Source organism: Delphinus delphis, chromosome 2 (genome assembly GCF_949987515.2).
Source record: "Delphinus delphis chromosome 2, mDelDel1.2, whole genome shotgun sequence".
In the NCBI taxonomy this organism is placed as follows: Eukaryota; Metazoa; Chordata; class Mammalia; order Artiodactyla; family Delphinidae; genus Delphinus; species Delphinus delphis.
In genome coordinates this window covers 37,543,357-37,562,935 of record NC_082684.1, presented here as the reverse complement: position 1 = coordinate 37,562,935, position 19,579 = coordinate 37,543,357, and the positions used below count along the sequence as shown (strand labels likewise).

At 42.9% G+C, this 19,579-nt stretch overlaps 1 protein-coding gene across 5 annotated transcripts in view; it reads left to right on the top strand.

Moving 5' to 3' along the window:
• MTHFD1 (methylenetetrahydrofolate dehydrogenase, cyclohydrolase and formyltetrahydrofolate synthetase 1) overlaps positions 1–19,579 on the top strand; it is a 58,558-nt gene that overhangs the window by 15,991 nt on the left and 22,988 nt on the right. For all 5 annotated transcript variants that reach the window (XR_009518326.1, XM_060004411.1, XM_060004412.1 and 2 more), the window contains 10 exons: positions 3,710–3,769; positions 4,449–4,502; positions 5,373–5,509; positions 5,631–5,731; positions 7,502–7,638; positions 8,529–8,640; positions 16,556–16,683; positions 17,169–17,266; positions 17,439–17,612; positions 18,479–18,615. Coding sequence is in view for 4 of the 5 variants with exons in the window: in XM_060004411.1 (XP_059860394.1) it covers positions 3,710–3,769; positions 4,449–4,502; positions 5,373–5,509; positions 5,631–5,731; positions 7,502–7,638; positions 8,529–8,640; positions 16,556–16,683; positions 17,169–17,266; positions 17,439–17,612; positions 18,479–18,615 (1,138 nt within the window). In the remaining variant the exon portion in view is untranslated. The remainder of the gene's footprint in view (positions 1–3,709; positions 3,770–4,448; positions 4,503–5,372; positions 5,510–5,630; positions 5,732–7,501; positions 7,639–8,528; positions 8,641–16,555; positions 16,684–17,168; positions 17,267–17,438; positions 17,613–18,478; positions 18,616–19,579) is intronic.

The following is a 19,579-nucleotide window of genomic DNA, read 5'->3' as shown; positions in this document are numbered from 1 at the left end:
AACGAAGACCCAACGCAGCCCAAAAATGAATAAAAATTTTTTAAAAAAAGAGAGATACAAATGAGGCTGTATTTCCATAAAATAGTGACTAATAATATAATAACATTTGCTTCCAACCAGGTATTATTTAAAGTGCTTTTTATAAATTTATTTATTTTATTTTTGGCTGTGTTGGGTCTTCGTTGCTGCGCATGGGCTTTTCTCTAGTTGCAGCGAGCAGGGGCTACTCTTCCTTGGCGGTGTGCGATTGCGGTGGCTTCTCTTATTGCAGAGCACAGGCTCAGTAGTTGTGGCTTGCGGGCATTGGCGGGCAGATTCTTAACCACTGCACCACCAGGGAAACCCTAAAGCGCTTTATAGATAGTAAATTATTCAGTCCTCACAAAAGACATGGACAAAACAAAAAAAATAAACTCAATTGGCCTGAATGTTTACAAAAGGCTCCTGGAGCAGAAGAAAAATTAATCAGTAGACCAATGCCCAAGATATTTTATGGTGTAAAACAGGGATTGGTAAACTGTGGCCCATGTCCAAAACTGCTCAGGTTGTAAATGGTTAAAAAAGAAGGTATGACAGAGTATGTGGCCTGAAAAACCTAAAATATGTGCTGCCTGGCCCTTTACAGAAACAGTTTGTAGATTCCTGGTGTAAAAAAAAAAAAAAAATCCCTAACTTGTTCTACGATAGTGTTGTAGGAAAAATGGGGCACAAGAGGATGGTCATATCCCAGGTCTCGGGTGAGTCCCTCAGACAGGCCGCCAGGTGAGGGTCCTTGGCCTTGCATAGGAAAGAATTCAAGAGTGAGCCATAGTGAAGTGAAAGCAAGTTTATTTAGAGAGATACACGTTCCATAGACAGCGTAGGCCATCTTAAAAGGAGAGAGTGGTTCCGTGGTGTGGGGGTGGCTAGTTTTTATGGGCTGGGTAATTTCATAGGCTAACACGTGGGAGGATTAGTCCAGGTATTTTGGAGGAAGGGCAGGGACTTCCAGGAATTGGGCCTTTTATGGTCAGCCTCGGAACTGTCATGGCACCCATGGGTGTGTCATTTAGCATATGCTGATGTATTACAATGAGTGTATAATGAGGCTCAAGGTCCACTGGAAGTAGACTCTTCCGCCATCTTGGACCTAATGTGTTCTAACCAATTTTTGTGGTATCCTGTTCTTAATGGTTGTGTCATTCTTGTAATGGTTGTGCCCTGCCCACTTCCTTTTCTGTCTCAATAGGACGTTTTTTGGATGATGTAATTCACATCCTTCAAGGAAGAAATTGGTATTTCTGATAAAATGCTTAAGTGATTTTTTTTAAATAAACTATAATGGGATTAAGATTTGTTCTGGGAAACCAGTAGGCCATCCACCCACTTGCCTGTCAGTCAAGAATCTACTGTTCTTCAACTAAACATTCTTTTTGCATCCAGTCTATCAATGATTATATAACCATTTTTCCCTATGAAATGCCTAGATGAGAATATTTGAACTGGATCTTAAGAGGTCTTTTTCTTTGCATTAGGATTACAGTAAGATTTTGACATATGCTCATAACTGTTAAGCTTTCTGTTAAAAAACTGGTGGTAGTTTTGGAGTTTCAGATAAATTCCTTCAGAAACATTCAGACAGAAAAGTTACCTATAAAGGAACAACAATAAAAGACTTCAGAGTTCTGTCACACTAGATGCCAAAGACAGCAACTCTGAAGGAAAATGTCATGACTCCAAACTCAGCCAAACAAACTCAGTGCCTTCAAGTGCAAAGACAGCAGAGAAATATTTTCAGGTGCACACAGACTCAGGAAAATGCCCACACGCCATTCCTGGAAAAGTGACTTACAGTTGCATTTAGCTACATGAGAGGTGAAGATAAAGTATAGAACAGACAAGTTATAATTTATAAAAAAAAAAAAAAACGGCAGTGAGTGATAAAACCATTTAATCTCCGAGTTAAGTCGTAATAACTAATTGTAGTTATAAATATTGTCAACTTAAAAAACGTACCACGTGAGAGCTGTGAGTTGAGTTTATTCAGTGTCTTACTGAGTGCTATAGCCTAGGAGACAGTGACAGTCTCTAATTGCTCAGAGAAACTGTTCCAAAGAGGTAGGGGAGGAGCCAGTATATAGATAATGTGTGTGTGTGTGAATTTGGGCTGGGAGATACAGGCAGTCAAGATCTCAGTGAAAGGCTACTGCTGGTCACAGGATCAGCTATCTCAGTTAATACTTTTTTAAAAAAATAAATTTATTTATTCATTTGTTTAAATTTTGGCTGTGTCGGGCTTCGCTGCTGCACGCGGGCTTTCTTTAGTTGTGGTGAGCGGGGGCTACTCTTCGTTGCGGTGCACGGGCTTCTCATTGCAGTGGCTTCTCTTGTTGCGGAGCATGGGCTCTAGGTGTGTGGGCTTCAGTAGTGGCACACGGGCTTAGTAGTTGTGGCTCGCTGGCTCTAGAGCGCAGGCTCAGTAGTTGTGGCTCACGGGCTTAGCTGCTCTGCCGCATGTGGAATCTTCCCAGACCAGGGCTCAAACCCATGTCCCCTGCATTGGCAGGTGGATTCTTAACCACTGCACCACCAGGGAAGTCCCCTCAGTTAATACTTTTAGGGCTTTTCTATGTGTGGGAAGATGCAAGAATCTGGGGTCATTGAAATTCTTCCTAAGACATGCATTTGAACTATCTAAGGGGCCCGTATATTCCAAAACATGGAATGCTGCACCCTGAATTCCTTTCAGGGTGTACTTGCAGGTCAGCAACTGCAGGGGCTAATGACTTGATCCTTATAGAACTGAAATGGCAGGCAAAATTCTTTGTTTACAATATTAATAAAAATGAAAAAACAGTACTCTGTTTCCTACTTTGTTCTAAAAATCCCAGAGTGTATTAAATCTGGTAACTGAATCAATGAAGGTTGGATGATAGGGGCAAAGGTCATATATATAAAATGACAAAAATGAAACATGAGAGGCACTAAAATTCTAGGGAAGCCCCACAGGAAGCACCTAATGCACTTAGGTGCAAATAACCCATAGAAAAATCAAATTCCCCTCACCGCATTCATCTGGCTCTTGAAATTCAAATTAGCACTGGCAAAACTGAGACTTCTCTATAAAGGACACCTGCAGCTAAGAGTAAGGCCGTGCTCTGTGAGCCTGAGGGGAGCTTCCAGTAACTGCATCAGCGTGACCAGACCTGGAGATACTCTGTTCCTAGGGCCAGCTTCTTTCTCCACAGTTGTCCTGTTTAAAGCAACCATGCATCAGTTACCTTTGGTGTCAAGGACGTACCGTTTTTCCCTCTGCAGTTTTGGGAGAAACTAAACTTATTGTGGCATATCACCCCGAGAGGACGTTTCAACTTTGAAAAGGACAAATGTCAACCACCGAAACGTGGAAAAATATTTGTAAAGGAAAATTTTAGATAAATGATTACAGTGGAAAACTAAATATGTCCGTGATTAAAGAAACAGGGAACATAGTGAGACGTAGCATGGTGGGGCAGGGGATTTGGCTTCTGCATGCTTCTTCCTCTGTCTTGAGGCAGCAGACTGCCCTTTGCCTGGCGTGGGCGTCTCTTCCGTGAGAGCTAGGATTAGGTCCACCCTAACAGGAGTCTCGTGATTAAATATTCCTTTTGTCAAAACTAAAATTTTAGAAGCTTTTCCATACACTTTGCCTTTCCCTAATCGTCTGATTTGCATGTCTTTATTTTTCTAGGTCGGCAACAGAGATGATTCTAATCTTTATATAAATGTGAAGCTGAAGGCTGCTGAAGAGGTAAAGCCCAGAACAGCGGCGCCAACGCCCCCGCCCTCCACTCTTACCCCTCCCCCTCCCCAGGTCCTGTCTGCCACCCCTTCCCCTTTGTGCTCCCCCCACAAAAACTTTTATCACCCACAGCATGCTTCAGTTTATGTATTTCGCAAGTTAGAAATGGGTGACAGAGCTTCAGCCTCTGGTTTGCCCTGGAATGTTTTCTAATCAGTGATCTGCTTGCTTCTAAAGAGCAGGAATAGGGCTTCCCTGGTGGGACAGTGGTTGAGAGTCCGCCTGCCGATGCAGGGGACACGGGTTCGTGCCCCGGTCCGGGAGGATCCCACATGCCGCGGAGCGTCTGGGCCCGTGAGCCATGGCCGCTGAGCCTGCGCGTCCGGAGCCTGTGCTCCGCGACGGGAGAGGCCACAGCAGTGAGAGGCCCGCATACCGCAAAAACAAAACAAAACAAAACAAAAAAACAAAGAGCAGGAATAGTGGACATAAAACTGCTTAAGTGCTGTGGTGACAGTTAACAAGTAAACGATGGATGGGTCAAAGTGAGAGACTCGTTCTTCAGGATATATGAGGGTGAAATGATGCCTGCCACATCCTGGTTTGTCTTAGTCACATCTGTAGAAGAAATGGGCCCATGTCTCAAGTCCTTTTGCCATGCACCTGTTTTAAATGTTCATTCTTGCAGATCGGGATCAAAGCCACGCACATTAAGTTACCGCGAACGGCCACAGAATCTGAGGTGAGCTGTTAAGAATCAACTGTTAAGAGGGCAGCTGAAATGCTTTCCTCTCTGGTTTTAGTTTAGTGCAACTTTAGGGACTGATGCATTCAGCATACATGAAACCTCCAGGTAATTCTTTCTTCACAGACTCAGCCTTCAGGAAATCTTTGAAAATACCCACAGAGTAAATGGGGCAGTGCTAGGTATGAATGTTTGGTACTCACAGTGTGATTGCTGCATCATTTGTTTGCAAATCACCTGCGATGTTCATTGAAAACTGATCACTGTCCTGTTGTTACCTGCACTTGAAAAATGAAATGTATATTTCATTTCTGTGATGTTCAAGAATAGGCAGAACAGATCATGGGTTAGTAAAGTCAGAACTGTGGGGGATTAACTGGGAAGCGGCAGGAGGGAAAAGGGACTTCCTGAGGTCGTGGAAATGTTCTACATCTGCATTGTCCAGCAGGATAGCCACTAACCCCATGTGGTCATTTAATTAAAATGAAATAAAGTTTAAAATTCCGTTCCTCAGTTGAACCAAGCCACATTTCAAGTATTTTAGTAGCCACTATTGTAAGGTACAAATTACAGAACATTTCTGTCATCACAGAAATCTTGATTTGGGTGATGGTACCATGGATTTTACTGTTGCAGTAATAGTTTATTAAAGTTCTTAGCTCTTTTGTTTGTTGGATTTCTTGCAAGACACCTGAAGGTTACATTCTGTGTTAAGGTAGAGTTGCTCTCAGGATCCAAGGCAAGGTACATTCTGAGAGGACTACAGTTAAACTCTCGGGGGGAAAATGGGACTTCTGACCTGGAAAGTGTTTCTCCACCCTGTTGATTTCTATGTGGTATATAAGTTGTATGTGGTATTATTTTTAGGTGTTAAAGTGCATTACATCTTTGAATGAAGACCTCAATGTGCATGGTTTCATAGTGCAGCTACCTTTAGATTCAGAGAATCCCATTAACACTGAAGCATTGCTCAACGCTATTGCACCCGAAAAGGATGTGGACGGGTGAGTGTGACTTGGCTTTCTGTACCATATTGCATGATTGCGACTATAATGTATTTCTACTTCAGGAACACATCATTTTGGTTCTAAAGAGTAAAGACGCCGATCACTTTCCTTGTTTTAGATTGACTAGCATCAGTGCTGGAAAACTTGCTAGAGGTGACCTAAATGACTGTTTCATCCCTTGTACACCCAAAGGATGCTTGGAACTCATCAAGGAGACAGGTAAAAACAAACAGACAAAAACAAAGCACCATTTCATGGAGCCTGGTCTTGACCTTCAGAGGTATAGGGGAGATACACTGTGAGCCCTAAATAAGTGGGCTTGATTGGCACAGGACCTGTGTGCTAGGGGCTTCTTTACCTAAATTCTCATTTTCTCAACAGCCCTATGAAGTAGGTAGGTATTCTTATTGTTTAATAGCTGAGAAGACATTCTCAGAGAGATTGAGTAATTTGTCCAAGAGGCAGCAGAGCCAAGATTTGAACTCAGAGTTATTTGAGTTCAAAGCAATTTATTTTGTGTGAAAAAGTAACCTATGTGATAATAAAGATTCAGATAGTCCGTAGGGTGCAAAGTGAAAAGTCTGAATCCCAGAATGGGCCCCGAGTCACCGCTGTAGATCTGGGAAATGGATTCCTTGGATAATTGGCCGTATTACCCCGTTACCTAGTCAGCCTCTTGGTATTTTAATTTCATCATGAATACTTTTTAGCAGAGGTTATTTTTTACAAGGAAGTGCACCCTGTTTAAAGGAAGTGGATCAGAAATTTAAAGTGGAAAGTTTTAGCTAACGTAAGTGAAAAATTTTCTGTGGCTGGCAAGGAAAGGTCAATCTGTAGCCTTGGGACAGCTATCATCGTTCAGTCCTACAGCAAAATGTATACTCTACGGCATGTTTAGCACACAGTGTGCTCCAACTTGATAGAAAAAATCCCATGAGCCGTGGCAGCTGTAGGCTCCCCACCTCCTCTTGTTGATATTGAAGCGACCATTTGCCCTAATGCAGCTTCAGGTCCTTTACTGTACCCTAAAAAGTATAGAAAGTTACCTTCTAAACACTTCACACTTTGAGGCCTTTACTTCTAGATGTTCATGATGTTAGCATTATATAGAAACTTACCTTTTTTGGATAGAGTCAATGTTAAACAAGAAGCACAGTTTAAACATAAACTGCCTTAAGGAAGAGTCCGCTTCAGTGGGGCTGGATAGAAGGGCTCAGTAGAGTCCTCAGGACCTTATTTCCGCTCCCCTTTGCGTGGTGGCTCGTTCTGAGCTCTACTTGGTGGCCCCGAGCAGCTCCAGCCTGTTGCATCCTTGTGCCTAAGAGTCATGGGATGGATCTCATTGTCCAGGGGATGAAATATGGTCACTTGTTCACTCTTGGGTGTTCACCCACACCATCTCTACTGAGGAGAGTATGTCAGTCCTGAAAAGGACATTGGGATAATGCCAGAAGAATGGGTGCTCAGTAAACAAAAAGAAAATTTTTTACTACAGTTAAGTTCCCCTTTATCACTTCCCTGCAAATAATCCTGTGGCTCAGGCCCTAAGCCAAAAGAGAAATTTGGATGAGGAACTAAAGGGTTACTGATACTAATCTAATTTCCCTCCACCCCATTACGTTCACCCTGTTTCCTATAACTGTTTTTCCCATGTAATGTAATATGTCCTCTTCTTCCATATGGCTGTTTAGCTGTATGTCAGGGTTTCTTTCTGATTTGAGTGTAGGTTTTCTCCCCACTCTCCTATGACTCGATGAATGGATCTTGGCTTAAGCTCCTCTCAGAAACCCACAGCAAGAAGGACACATGTACAAGTCCCAACTTGTAGCTGAAACCCTGAGTAGCCAACAAAGGGATGGTTTTAGGAAGATTGCTTTTTGATGCTAAGAACCTGCTTTTGTGCACTTGTCCTGAGTTCTCCCATTTAGGTGGCATGCGAAGGAGGGCAGCTTCCCCCAGTTCTCTGATGCACGCTGGCTTTTCTTTCAGGGGTGCAGATCGCTGGAAGGCACGCTGTGGTGGTCGGGCGCAGTAAAATAGTTGGTGCCCCAATGCATGACCTGCTTCTGTGGAGCCACGCCACAGTGACCACCTGCCACTCCAAGACTGCCCACCTAGGCGAGGAGGTAAGGGATCGCGCGCGCGCGTTTGCATGCCCGTTCCTGCGTGTGGCAGGGGTTCTTGCCTAATGAGGATGGTTCATATTTAAGTGCCAGAAGCTGCCATGTACTTTATTACCTCATTACCGTGTTTAACCCCTCTAACAATTCTGTGATTCTTGTCTGTTTTAGAAGATGAAGAAACAAATTCAAATTTAAAACTTGTCCAAGTCTATGCAGATTTTTGTTTGGACTGTATTCTTTCTGTGCCAGTCCATCTGGTGGTAGATAGGGGTTAGCAGTATAGGAACTGGGATTGACCCATGGCAGCCAGATCCCACGTATGCGACAGTGGGTGGTCTCAGAGGTGGAGGTGTCCAGAGCGGGTTATGGACAGTGGTCTTGTGACCTCGGTCACAGCTTGTTCTTGACCCCTGCATCAGATTCCTGAGCCCAGGAATTCCCAGGAATGATTCCCAGGAATCATCCCATTGACAGTGCAGTCTCTTAAATGTGGCGACAGACCAGAAGAGAGGCCCAGCACCTCTTTAATCCTCCCCAAGCAATGCTCTGCTGAAGGTGGTGGTCCCCACATTCTGGGGAAGAGGGGGCAGTCTCCAGGTGTCATGTAATTCAGGGACGTTGTCCCAGGCCTGTGGCTCCAAGCCTGTACTCCTCCCTGTCTCAAAGGTTCTCATCAGGTTCCCCATTCAGTAAAATATGTAGTGAAAGGGGAGGTTTTGACGTGTGTAGGAATGAGCACAGTATATGAAGAGCTGTCAGACAGTGTGTGGCCTGCATAAAATAGCTGACGACAATGAAGAATTTCATACAAAGCTTATAGATGTCCTTTCCACTTCTGGATTTTTTTTATGTTTCACTGTTCAGTTTCTGAAGTCAGAACTGTCTTTCCCTAGGTAAGTAAAGGTGACATCCTGGTAGTTGCAACTGGTCAGCCTGAAATGGTGAAAGGGGAATGGATCAAACCTGGGGCAATAGTCATCGACTGTGGAATCAATTATGTCCCAGGTGAGTGTTGCTGGGGGAAAAAGGTGGTTTCTGGAGGCGGGCTGGGCAGAGGAAGATGAAGCCCAAGCGAGAACCCCTTGTCCCATTTTAGGCTTGAAGTGCTAAGGTTTAGAGTGATCAGCCTACCCATGGGGGCATGAAGTTAGTAGACGGCATAGTTGCCCCTTGCAGGAAGAGCCTGTGATTTTAGCCACTGTGCCGTGCCGTGCAGTCCAAGATGACCTTGTCCAGGGAGAGGGTGGGAGAGGAGGCAAGATGATTTCTCGCTTCATCATCACGTAGAGATGGATTTTAACTAAGGATGGTTAAAATATAGTGTGATCTTTGCAAAGTGCTGTGAGACTCCAGGAGAGGGACACATTGTGTCAAGAGTCCTCTAGTTAGGGCTTTGCAAAGATGTTTGGCCTGGGCTGTTTCTAGGTCAAGGATAAAGCCAACATTATAGTCATGTCCAAAACTGTCCTTGTATCCTCGTCCCTAAGTTACTCCTCACTGCGCCGTTTTGGTTAGTGATATCATCACCATTCTTCCTTCCCACAAGTCTGAAACCTTTTAGTTTCCCTCCCAATCGTTCCATGTATGGATCCGTTTTTAAATTTTATGAGTTTTTTCCCTTTCTTCTCTGTTCTCAGTGTCACCACTGAGAGTCACCCTCTCTGCTGGATGCACTGCTATAAATTTCTCCCTGGTCTCCCTACGGCCAGCTGACTCCCACTCAGATCCATCTGTGCACTCTTGCCATGTTTATGGGTCTTGATGTGGACCTGTGAGCCTCTTTCTTCCGTGTTACCTGCCAGACTCCTTAGCCCCATACTAGTTTCAGCCACCTCTGTGGCCTTCTTTCTCACACACACTTTTTGATTACCTGTCTTAAACTGTTGTAAAATGGACCACATGCTCTCCTGCACATGCCTGTTTGTACTTTGCTGCCCCTCTGCCTGCATCTTTAGTGGGGCAGGCTGTTCTTTTCCTCATGAAGTTTTCAAATGTAAAATCTGAAAGGACAATTCAGTGAATACTTGTATACATACCTCGTGGGTTCAAAAAAGGAACAAAAAAATAAATAAATAAATAAATAAAAACAAAAATAAAAAAAAAAAAAGGAACAATTTTTAATCAAGCGACTGTTTCTGTGCATCAGGCACCACTCCAGGGCTTGGGCTACACAACTGAATAAAGCGCAACCGTGATCATCACTTCCAATGACTTCCTCCCCACCTCCTCTCTGTCCAAAATGTCCATTCTTCCTTCCAAACCTTGTCTGATTTTCCTTCAGCAAGAGATGATAAAAAAAAAAAAAAAAAGAGATGATCTCTCCTTCTTCCAAACTCCTTCTCTCCCTCCCTCCCCTCCCGCAGAACTTGGTGTTTCTCTCATTGTATGTCACTCATGCTTGGTGTCCTGTGCCTTTTCTCCACTAGTCTGCCTCTAGGTGCCGTGTCCAGCGTGTGCCTTCTGACTGCTGGCAGCCATATCTGTTGGAATGTTAAAAAGAGTTATAGCAAGAATATTCTTTTTCCTCCCCTCCCATCTCAAGTTTGAAATATAGTCACTAAGCTGCCAGGAACATGAGTCACTGTCAAGCCTTCACCGTTTTTAACCTCCCTCCCACTCTCCGTACCATGTTTTTAAGACAGTAGCTCATAATTGATCACTCCTTTTCTTGTAGTGTAATTATCTGATGGGTGATAAAGAAATTGCTGTCCTACAACTCCTCACTTTCAGTACTTGCAACGTGACATTCAAGCTCATTCTGTTTAAAACCTTGCATCTTCTATATCATATTTCTGCTTTTGACTTTTTTTGTTTTAGACTGGATTTGAGAGAGGAAAGAAGAAAAACCTGGGTAGGGCTCTTGAGTCTCGTATGGCTTACACATGAAACTTAACCTCCTATTCACATTTATTCCTCATGTAGAAGGTAAAGTATGAATAAGGTCAGAGCAGTATCTTTCCTCCTGGTCAGCTGTACTTTTTCTGATCCTGGGGATATAGGTGAATAAGTATCGTTACTGTTCCCCAAGGAAGGCAGGATCACTGTTACAGACCCGAGGGTGAGCGGGAGGACCTAAAGACTGCTCTTTGCAAGTGTTCATTCCTTTTTTTTTTTTTTAATTGTTACTGATGTATAGTTGATTTACAATGTTGTGTTAGTTTCAGGTGCACAGCAAAGTGAATCAGGCATACATATATCCACTCTTTTTTAGATTCTTTTCCCATATAGGCCATTACAGAGTATTGAGTAGAGTTCCCTGTGCTGTACAGTAGTAGGTCCTTATTAGTTATCTATTTTATATATAATAGTGTGAATGTGTCAATCCCAGTCTCCGAATTTATCACTCCCCTTTTACCCCCTGGTAACCCAAAGTTTGTTTTCTACATCTGTAACTCTATTTCTGTTTTGTAGGTGAGTTCATTTGTACCCCTTTTTTTAGATTCCACATAGAAGTGATATCATGATATTTGTCTTTCTCTGACTTACTTCACTCAGTATGACAATCTCTGGGTCCATCCATGTTGCTGCAAATGGCATTATTTCGTTCTCTTTTATGGCTGAGTAGTATTTCATTGTATATATGTACCGCATCTTCTTTATCCATTCCTCTGTTGATGGGCATTTAGGTTGCTTCCATGTCCTGGCTATCGTAAACAGTGCTGCAGTGAACATTGGAGTGCATGTATCTTTTTGAATTGTGGTTTTCTCTGGATATATGCGCAGGAGTGGGATTGCCGGATCGTATGGCAGCTCTATTTGTAGTTTTTTAAGGAGCCTCCATGCTGTTCTCTATAGTGACTGTACCAATTCACATTCCCACCAACAGTGCAGGAGGGTTCAAATGTTCACTCTTGAAACACCACTTTCCACAACTGGGCCACTTCTTGGTTCATATTTTGATTTAAATCGTTTGCATGGTCCTTTCAGGGATGACATCTTATTTTCCAAATTAAGGATGAATTAAGGTACGTAGTTTTTTGTTGTTTTTTTTTGTTATGGGTTTTTGTTTTGTTGGGGTTTTTTTTGAGGAATATTTTTTTAAGATTCAAGTACAGAGCAGAAAGTATTGGCCAGAGAAGCATGTAAAAGTGTTCTTCCTGGTGGTTTACTAAAGATAATTTGAAAAGGGCTGGATTAATAGTGTTTTATTTGGAAGGGTTATAAAAGGGGGGAACAGATTCCTAACCCCTCTCAATCCAGTCTCAACCTATCCAGCGTAGTGGCTTCTATACTGGACCCTGTTATTGGGGCCCCCAAATTACATGCGAAGGACTCAAGGCTCAGCTGGATTGGGTTTTCTTTTTTCCTCTACCGTGCAGCTCGCGGGATCTTAGTTCCCCGACCAGGGATTATAAACCCATGCCCCCTGGAGTGGAAGTGCAGAGTCCTAACATTGGACCGCCAGGGAAGTCCCTCAGCTGGATCTTAAGTAGTTTTGCACTAATAGTTCCAGATGAAAGAGAAATTCTAGGGCTGGGATAGATAAGCAAAATGTTTGATGGTTACTGAAGCCACGTGCTTAGAGACAGAGTCACTTTTCCACTGACCACATCACACCTTCCGTGAAACCCTGTACATACATCACAGGGCACTGAAGCCAGCCCTGATAGCATTTGATTAAGGAGCAGAGCTGAGCTCACCCAGTGCAGCGTGAGGTTGTGCAGTAATTGATGTGTCTCCTGTATGTGCAGAAACACACGGAGAAAGTGACTAACATTCATAAATAGAAGGAGGTACAGGGGTATTTTTAGCTAACTTCGGTGTGTTAGACAATTGAAACCCATGCAAGGGCAACCCTCAACCGTTATTTCCCTGGCATTATGAGAGGAAGTGTTCTGCCATTGCCGTAGCCTGCTGCCTTATAATCTAGAGCCTGAAACCATCACAAGAGGTTGTGTTCACCAGCTCCTGAGAGTACATATAGAAAATATCTAATGTTATCTAGGGTAGGAAGAGAAACCCTTATGCTTGGAGAATGTTTTTTCTTTTTTTTTTAAATTTATTTATTTTTGGCTGCATTGGGTCTTTGTTGCTGCGCGCAGGCTTTCTCTAGTTGCGGCGAGCGGGGGCTACTCTTTGTTGCGATGCGCAGGCTTCTCATTACAGTGGCTTCTCTTGTTGCGGAGCACGGGCTCTAGGTGTGTGGGCTTCAGTAGCTGTGGCTCACGGGCTCTAGAGCACAGGCTCAGTAGTTGTGGCGCACGGGCTTAGTTGCTCCGCGGCATGTGGGATCTTCCCAGACCAGGTCTCAAACCCATGTCCCCTGCATTGGCAGGCGGATTCTTAACAACTGCGCCACCAGGGAAGCCCAGAGAGTGTTTTTTCAATCTCAAGAAACACACACAATTTACGTGATTCTCCTCAAGCTTGTGAAATAGGTAGTGTTCATCCTTCTTTGCCCCTTTGGACTTCTGATCAGTAAGGAGCCCACAGGGGCTGGAGACTCGAGGTTAGTGAAAGAGCTGATCCTAGAGCTGAAGTCGCTTAATTCTGGCTTTTTGGCTGAATCCTGAGGCTTCCTTTCTTAGTTGTGGCAATCTGATCAAAGAGGTGAAATGGCTAAGATCTTACCAGGTCCTGCCTTAGAACCAACCACAAGGTCTAGCCCTGTCCCCAGCCCCTCCTGGAAGTGCACTGAAGCCAAGTGTAGGAGTGAGTGAGCAGTGATGCATCATGGGGTTTTGTTCTCTTGAATAGCTGTTCTTTGCTGCTAAGATTTGTAGTTCTTGTATCCTTTTAACGGGAGTGTAATTATATTCTTTGCCTTTTTGCATACATTTAAGTAGCTGCTCGTCTTTGGAATTGGATGTTGAATTGTTCCTCCAGCTCGTGCCTGGAGCTTACAAAATGCTGACAGTTGCTGTAGAAACCGTATCTGGCAGCTGCGATATAGCTGGGGCTTTGTGCACCCAAAAAATTCCTTTGAAGGCCTTGGCAAATTAACATTTTAAAAGGTGCTCATTGTATACTTGGTGGTTGGCTTTAAGCATAAAACACAGTTGGTATTTTATTTGCCACCTGACAGAAGACAAAAGGATTCTCCTGGTTCTGAAAAACCACTTAAGCATCTTGTGGAATTTTGCAGGTAAAGTAAGTTTCTCCCTAGGAGATAGCAAACACCTGTCATCCCACAGCCTTTTTTTTTTTTTAAACATCTTTATTGGAGTATAATTGCTTTGCATTGTTGTGTTAGTTTCTGCTGTATAACAAAGTGAATCAGCTATACGTACACATATATCCCCATATCCCGTCCCTCTTGCGTCTCCCTCCCACCCCTCTAGGTGGTCACAAAGCACCGAGCTGATCTCCCTGTGCTATGCGGCTGCTTCCCACTAGCTATCTATTTTACGTTTGGTAGTGTATATATGTCAATGCCACTCTCTCACTTTGTCCCAGCTTACCCTCCCCCTTCCCCGTGTCCTCAAGTCCGTTCTCTCTGTCTGCGTCTTTATTCCTGTCCTGCCCCTAGGTTCATCAGAACCATTTTTTTTTTTAGATTCCATATATATGTGTTAGTGTTCAGTATTTGTTTTTCTCTTACTAACTTACTTCACTCTGTGTGACAGACTCTAGGTCCATCCACCTCACTACAAATAACTCAATTTTGTTTCTTTTAATGGCTGAGTAATATTCCACTGTATATATGTGCCACGTCTTCTTTATCCACTCATCTATCAATGGACCCTTAGGTTGCTTCCTGTCCTGGCTATTGTAAATAGTGCCGCAGTGAACATTGTGGTACATGACTCTTTTTGAATTATGGTTTTCTCAGGGTATATGTCCAGTAGTGGGATTGCTGTGTTGTATGGTAGTTCTATTTTTAGTTTTTTAAGGAACCTCCATACTGTTCTCCATAGTGGCTGTATCAATTTACATTCCCACCAACAGTGCAAGAGGGTTCCCTTTTCTCAACACCCTCTCCAACATTTATTGTTTGTAGATTTTTTATGATGGACATTCTGCCCGGTGTGAGATGATACCTCATTGTAGTTTTGATTTGCATTTCTCTAATGATTAGTGATGTTGAGCATCCTTTCATGTGTTTGTTGGCAATCTGTATATCTTCTTTAGAGAAATGTCTATTTAGGTCTTCTGCCCATTTTTGGATTGGGTTGTTGGTTTTTTTTTTTTTTATTGCACTGCATGAGCTGCTTGTATATTTTGGAGATTAATCCTCTTGTCAGTTGCTTCATTTGCAAATATTTTCTCCCATTCTGAGGGTTGTCTTTTCGTCTCATTTATGGTTTCCTTTGCTGTGCAAAACCTTTTAAGTTTCATTAGGTCCCATTTGTTTATTTTTGTTTTTATTTCCATTTCTCTAGGAGGTGGGACAAAAAGGATCTTGCTGTGATTTATGTCATAGAGTGTCTGCCTGTGTTTTCCTCTAAGAGTTTGATAGTATCTGGCCTTACATTTAGGTCTAAATCCATTTTGAGTGTATTTTTGTGTATGGTGTTAGGGAGTGTTCTAATTTCATTTTTTTTACATGTAGCTGTGCAGTTTTCCCAGCACCGCTTATTGAAGAGGCTGTCTTTTCTCCATTGTATATTCTTGCCTCCTTTATCAAAAATAAAGTGATCATATGTGTGTGGGTTTATCTCTGGGCTTTCTATCCTGTTCCATTAATCTATATTTCTGTTTTTGTGCCAGTACCATACTGGTTTTTTTGTTGTTCTTGTTGTGTTTTTTGTTTTTTTTTTAGTACCATACTGTCTTGATTACTGTAGCTTTGTAGTATAGTCTGAAGTCAGGGAAACTGATTCCTCCAGATCCATTTTTCTTTCTCAAGATTGCTTTGGCTATTCGGGGTCTTCTGTGTTTCCATAGAAATTGTGCAATTTTTTTTTTTTTTTTTCAGTACACGGGCCTCTCCCGTTGCGGAGCACAGGCTCCGGACGCGCAGGCTCAGTGGCCATGGCTCACGGGCCCAGCCGCTCCGCGGCATGTGGGATCTTCCCAGACCGGGGCACGAACCCGTGTCCTCTGCATCGGCAGGCAGACTCTCAACCACTGCGCCACCAGGGAAGCCCAAATTGTGCAATTTTTTTGTTCTAGTTCTGTGAAAAATGCCATTGGTAGTTTGATAGGGCTTGCATTGAATCTGTAGATTGCTTTGGGTAGTATAGTCGTTTTCACAATGTTGATTCTTATAATCCAAGGACATGTTATATCTCTCCATCTGTTTGTATCATCTTTAATTTCTTTCATCAGTGTCTTATAGTTTTCTGCATACAGGTCTTTTGTCTCCTTAGGTAGGTTTATTCCTAGGTATGTTATTCTTTTTGTTTCAGTGGTAAATGGGAGTGTTTCCTTAATTTCTCTTTCAGGTTTTTCATCATTAGCGTATAGGAATGCCAGAGATTTCTGTGCATTAATTTTGTATCGTGCTACTTTACCAAATTCATTGATTAGCTCTAGTAGTTTTCTGGTAGCATCTTTAGGATTCTCTGTGTATAATATGTCATCTGCAAACAGTGACAGTTTTACTTCTTCTTTTCCAATTTGGATTTCTTTTATTTCTTCTTCTTCTCTGATTGCTGTGGCTAAAACTTCCAAAACTCTGTTGAATAATAGTGGTGAGAGTGGGCAACCTTGTCTTTTCCTGATCTTAGTGGGAATGGTTTCAGTTTTTCACCATTGAGAACAATGTTGGTTGTGGGTTTGTCACATTTGGCCTTTATTATGTTGAGGTAACTTCCCTCTATGCCTACTTTCTGGAGAGTTTTTATCATAAATGGGGAGCTTTTATCACATCCCACAGCTTTTAAGTAAAGTAGGCACTTGAACCAGATGGGACTACACACCCTAAACTCGACTTAGTTTTTGGAATAAGCTGTTGTAATTGATCACATAACTTAGAAATAAACATGAAGATTGTGATTCTGAGACTGTGCTTTGATTTTTTTACCTCTTTGACCAGATGATACAAAATCAAGTGGGAGGAAAATTGTGGGTGATGTGGCATACAAGGAGGCCAAGGAGAGGGCAAGCTTCATTACTCCTGTTCCTGGTGGCGTCGGGCCAATGACGGTGGTGATGCTAATGCAGGTAAGTGTGAATGGACATTTCTGTAATAGTTCTACGAAACTGATAGAATTCCAGGTACTGCATTTCTCCCCAAGTAGAAATGTCATAGAACCTACTCAGAATCTAAGTAAGGATGTGAATCTGTTGAAGAAAAAAAGGAAATGGAAGTAGAGAGAAGTAGAATCAGTCGTATTAATAGAGGGAAGTAGGGGTAGCATGATTCTGATTTACTCTGGAATGTGATAACTTAAGGGGAAAAAAGTACAAGCTTCACTCAGTATGTTTTGGCTTCTTGCCCTTTGTAACACACACCAGCTGGTGGGGGTGAGGCACGCAGCCCAGGGCATCCTGCTGCCTATAGACTCCGGCCTCGAATTGAAGCATGTTAACAGGCGGATCCTGAAGCTGTTCATTTTGTGATTGAACTTGAGTGACCAGGACTAGGAACTGAGGTGGAGGTTAAAATCATCACCTCTTCTCAGTTCCATTTGTGTCATTTTGTTTAGAGCACGGTAGAGAGTGCAAAGCGTTTCCTGGAGAAATTTAAGCCAGGGAAGTGGATCATTCAGTATAACAAACTTAACCTGAAGACACCCGTGCCAAGGTAAAAGAAGCTTTTGCTGTTTTCACACTGTGGATGGTGGGGTTTTAGCTGATGGATACCATGGTTATGTGTATGCCCCCTCCGAACGTGGTTGAGGTGGGTCATTACTAGGATGGCATTGATTGAGTCCCGTGAATAAAGGTTGATACATACTTTCTATATTTCTCCTAAGTGACATTGATATATCACGGTCTTGCAAGCCAAAGCCCATTGGTAACCTGGCTCGAGAAATTGGTCTGAGCTCTGAAGAGATAGAATTGTATGGTGAAACCAAGGCCAAAGTCCTGCTGTCAGTACTGGAACGCCTGAAGCACCAGCCCGACGGGAAATACGTGGTGGTGACCGGGTATGGTTTTTGTCCATTTGCCAGTTGAATCTTAATATTAGTCCTGATTATTATTACCAGGGGTTGCATTTGCGCTTAGCCACGTATATGTGGAGGTTCCTTTAATTTGGTTTTAGCTTTTTATTTAATTTTTATTTTTTTTAATTTTTTTTTGCGGTACGCGGGCCTCTCCCTGTTGTGGCCTCTCCCGTTGCGGAGCACAGGCTCCGGACGCGCAGGCTCAGTGGCCATGGCTCACGGGCCCAGCCGCTCCGCGGCACGTGGGATCTTCCCAGACCGGGGCACAAATCTGTGTCCTCTGCATCGGCAGGCAGACTCTCAACCACTGCGCCACCAGGGAAGCCCAGGTTTTAGCATTTTCATATGTATTTTATCTAATTTGATCCTTAGAGCGAGCCTGTGAAGAAGAGTAGACAACTCTATAGAGATGAGAAAATTTGTCAAGGTTATTCATCTAGTAGGTGGAAGAGTTTGAATCTTAAAACCTGATCTTCAGATGGAATTGCCTTTTTTAAACCCCAGATCATTAATTCTGTAGATCTGTTGAGGATTCATCTGTTTTTTTGTTTGGCTAAGTTAAAAGCTAGTTTTTGAGACTAAATTGAGAAATTAAAAATATAGCAGTGTCTCTTACAAAGTAGAGTATATTTGCCCCTAACTGTCAGAAGAACTAAAATGCAGAAGTCTTTTTTAGTTTCAAACTGGGGGGAAGTTACAACTAAGACCCTTGGAAAAGATCCCTTTCATGTGTTTCATCTTTCTGGTTATTCAGATTAAGAGTCACTCTAGGATCAGAGCTGACTTAGTGATACACATGAATTTAATTTACATAAATGTAATTTTCCTGTTTTGCTTTCATCTTAAAGAATAACTCCAACACCCCTGGGAGAGGGGAAAAGCACAACCACGATTGGGCTGGTGCAGGGCCTCAGTGCCCATCTCCATCAGAATGTCTTCGCGTGTGTGCGACAGCCTTCTCAGGGCCCCACCTTCGGAATAAAAGGTATTAGTGAGACCAGACCTGGGTGGCCAGAGGGCGCCTGCACCTCCTTCAGTCCTCCTGGCCCACTTGGCCCATGAATGTGTGCGGGGTCTTCAGCTCATTTAGACACTAGAAACAGCTTCATCACATCCCAGAAGAGCATCATGGTGCTTTTGGTGAAGGCTTTCATTGGATCACCCCAACTCCTGCTGTCACTGTCTGACACTGCACAGGGATTCCCTGGGATGGGTAATATGTAGCCAGGGGTGCTTTTATATGACCGATAGTCGACTCTCATAGTAACAATAAAGGTAATCACAGCCGCTGATCACCATGCTGACTTTCTAGAGACAAAGACAAACCCTACAGATGTTTCACACTGAGGGAAGAAGAAAAGCATATGCTTTTTGAGTATAGGCTTCGTGCCAGGTTTTGTGCTAAGCAGTTTATGCCTATTACTTTATCTTCTAAGATGGTTAGTTTTATCTCCACTTAAAATAGCAGCAACTGGGATTCAGAGGTAGCTTGAATTCAAGGCAGTATCATCAAGTACCAGGGTGAGTCCCCACGACTACTTCAAGCTCTAAGATAATACCATCAACCCAGTGTTTCTTCTGATTAGATGAAAACACAACATCAATAACTGTACTTCACCTTCAGTTTTTGATAGCTGCAGTACTGCAAACATGTTCATTTAATTAAAATTATTTTTATTAATTAAAATAGGTTCTCAGAGTCAGCTTCATCATTTGCTTGGCGATAGGGTATCACATATCCTGCTTGTTCTAACAATTACTACAAATGTTGACACGGGGTACGCCTTTGTCCTTCTTCAGCCTATTGTTTTGATATAAGTCCGTTAACTTAGTTCTGCCTTTGAGCTTAATAACCCCCTTTTATTTCAGAATGAGCCTTTTCCCCCTCATTGAACCCAATATGCTCCTTTTCCTCTTATCACAAATTGCCCCATTTTCATTGCATGATC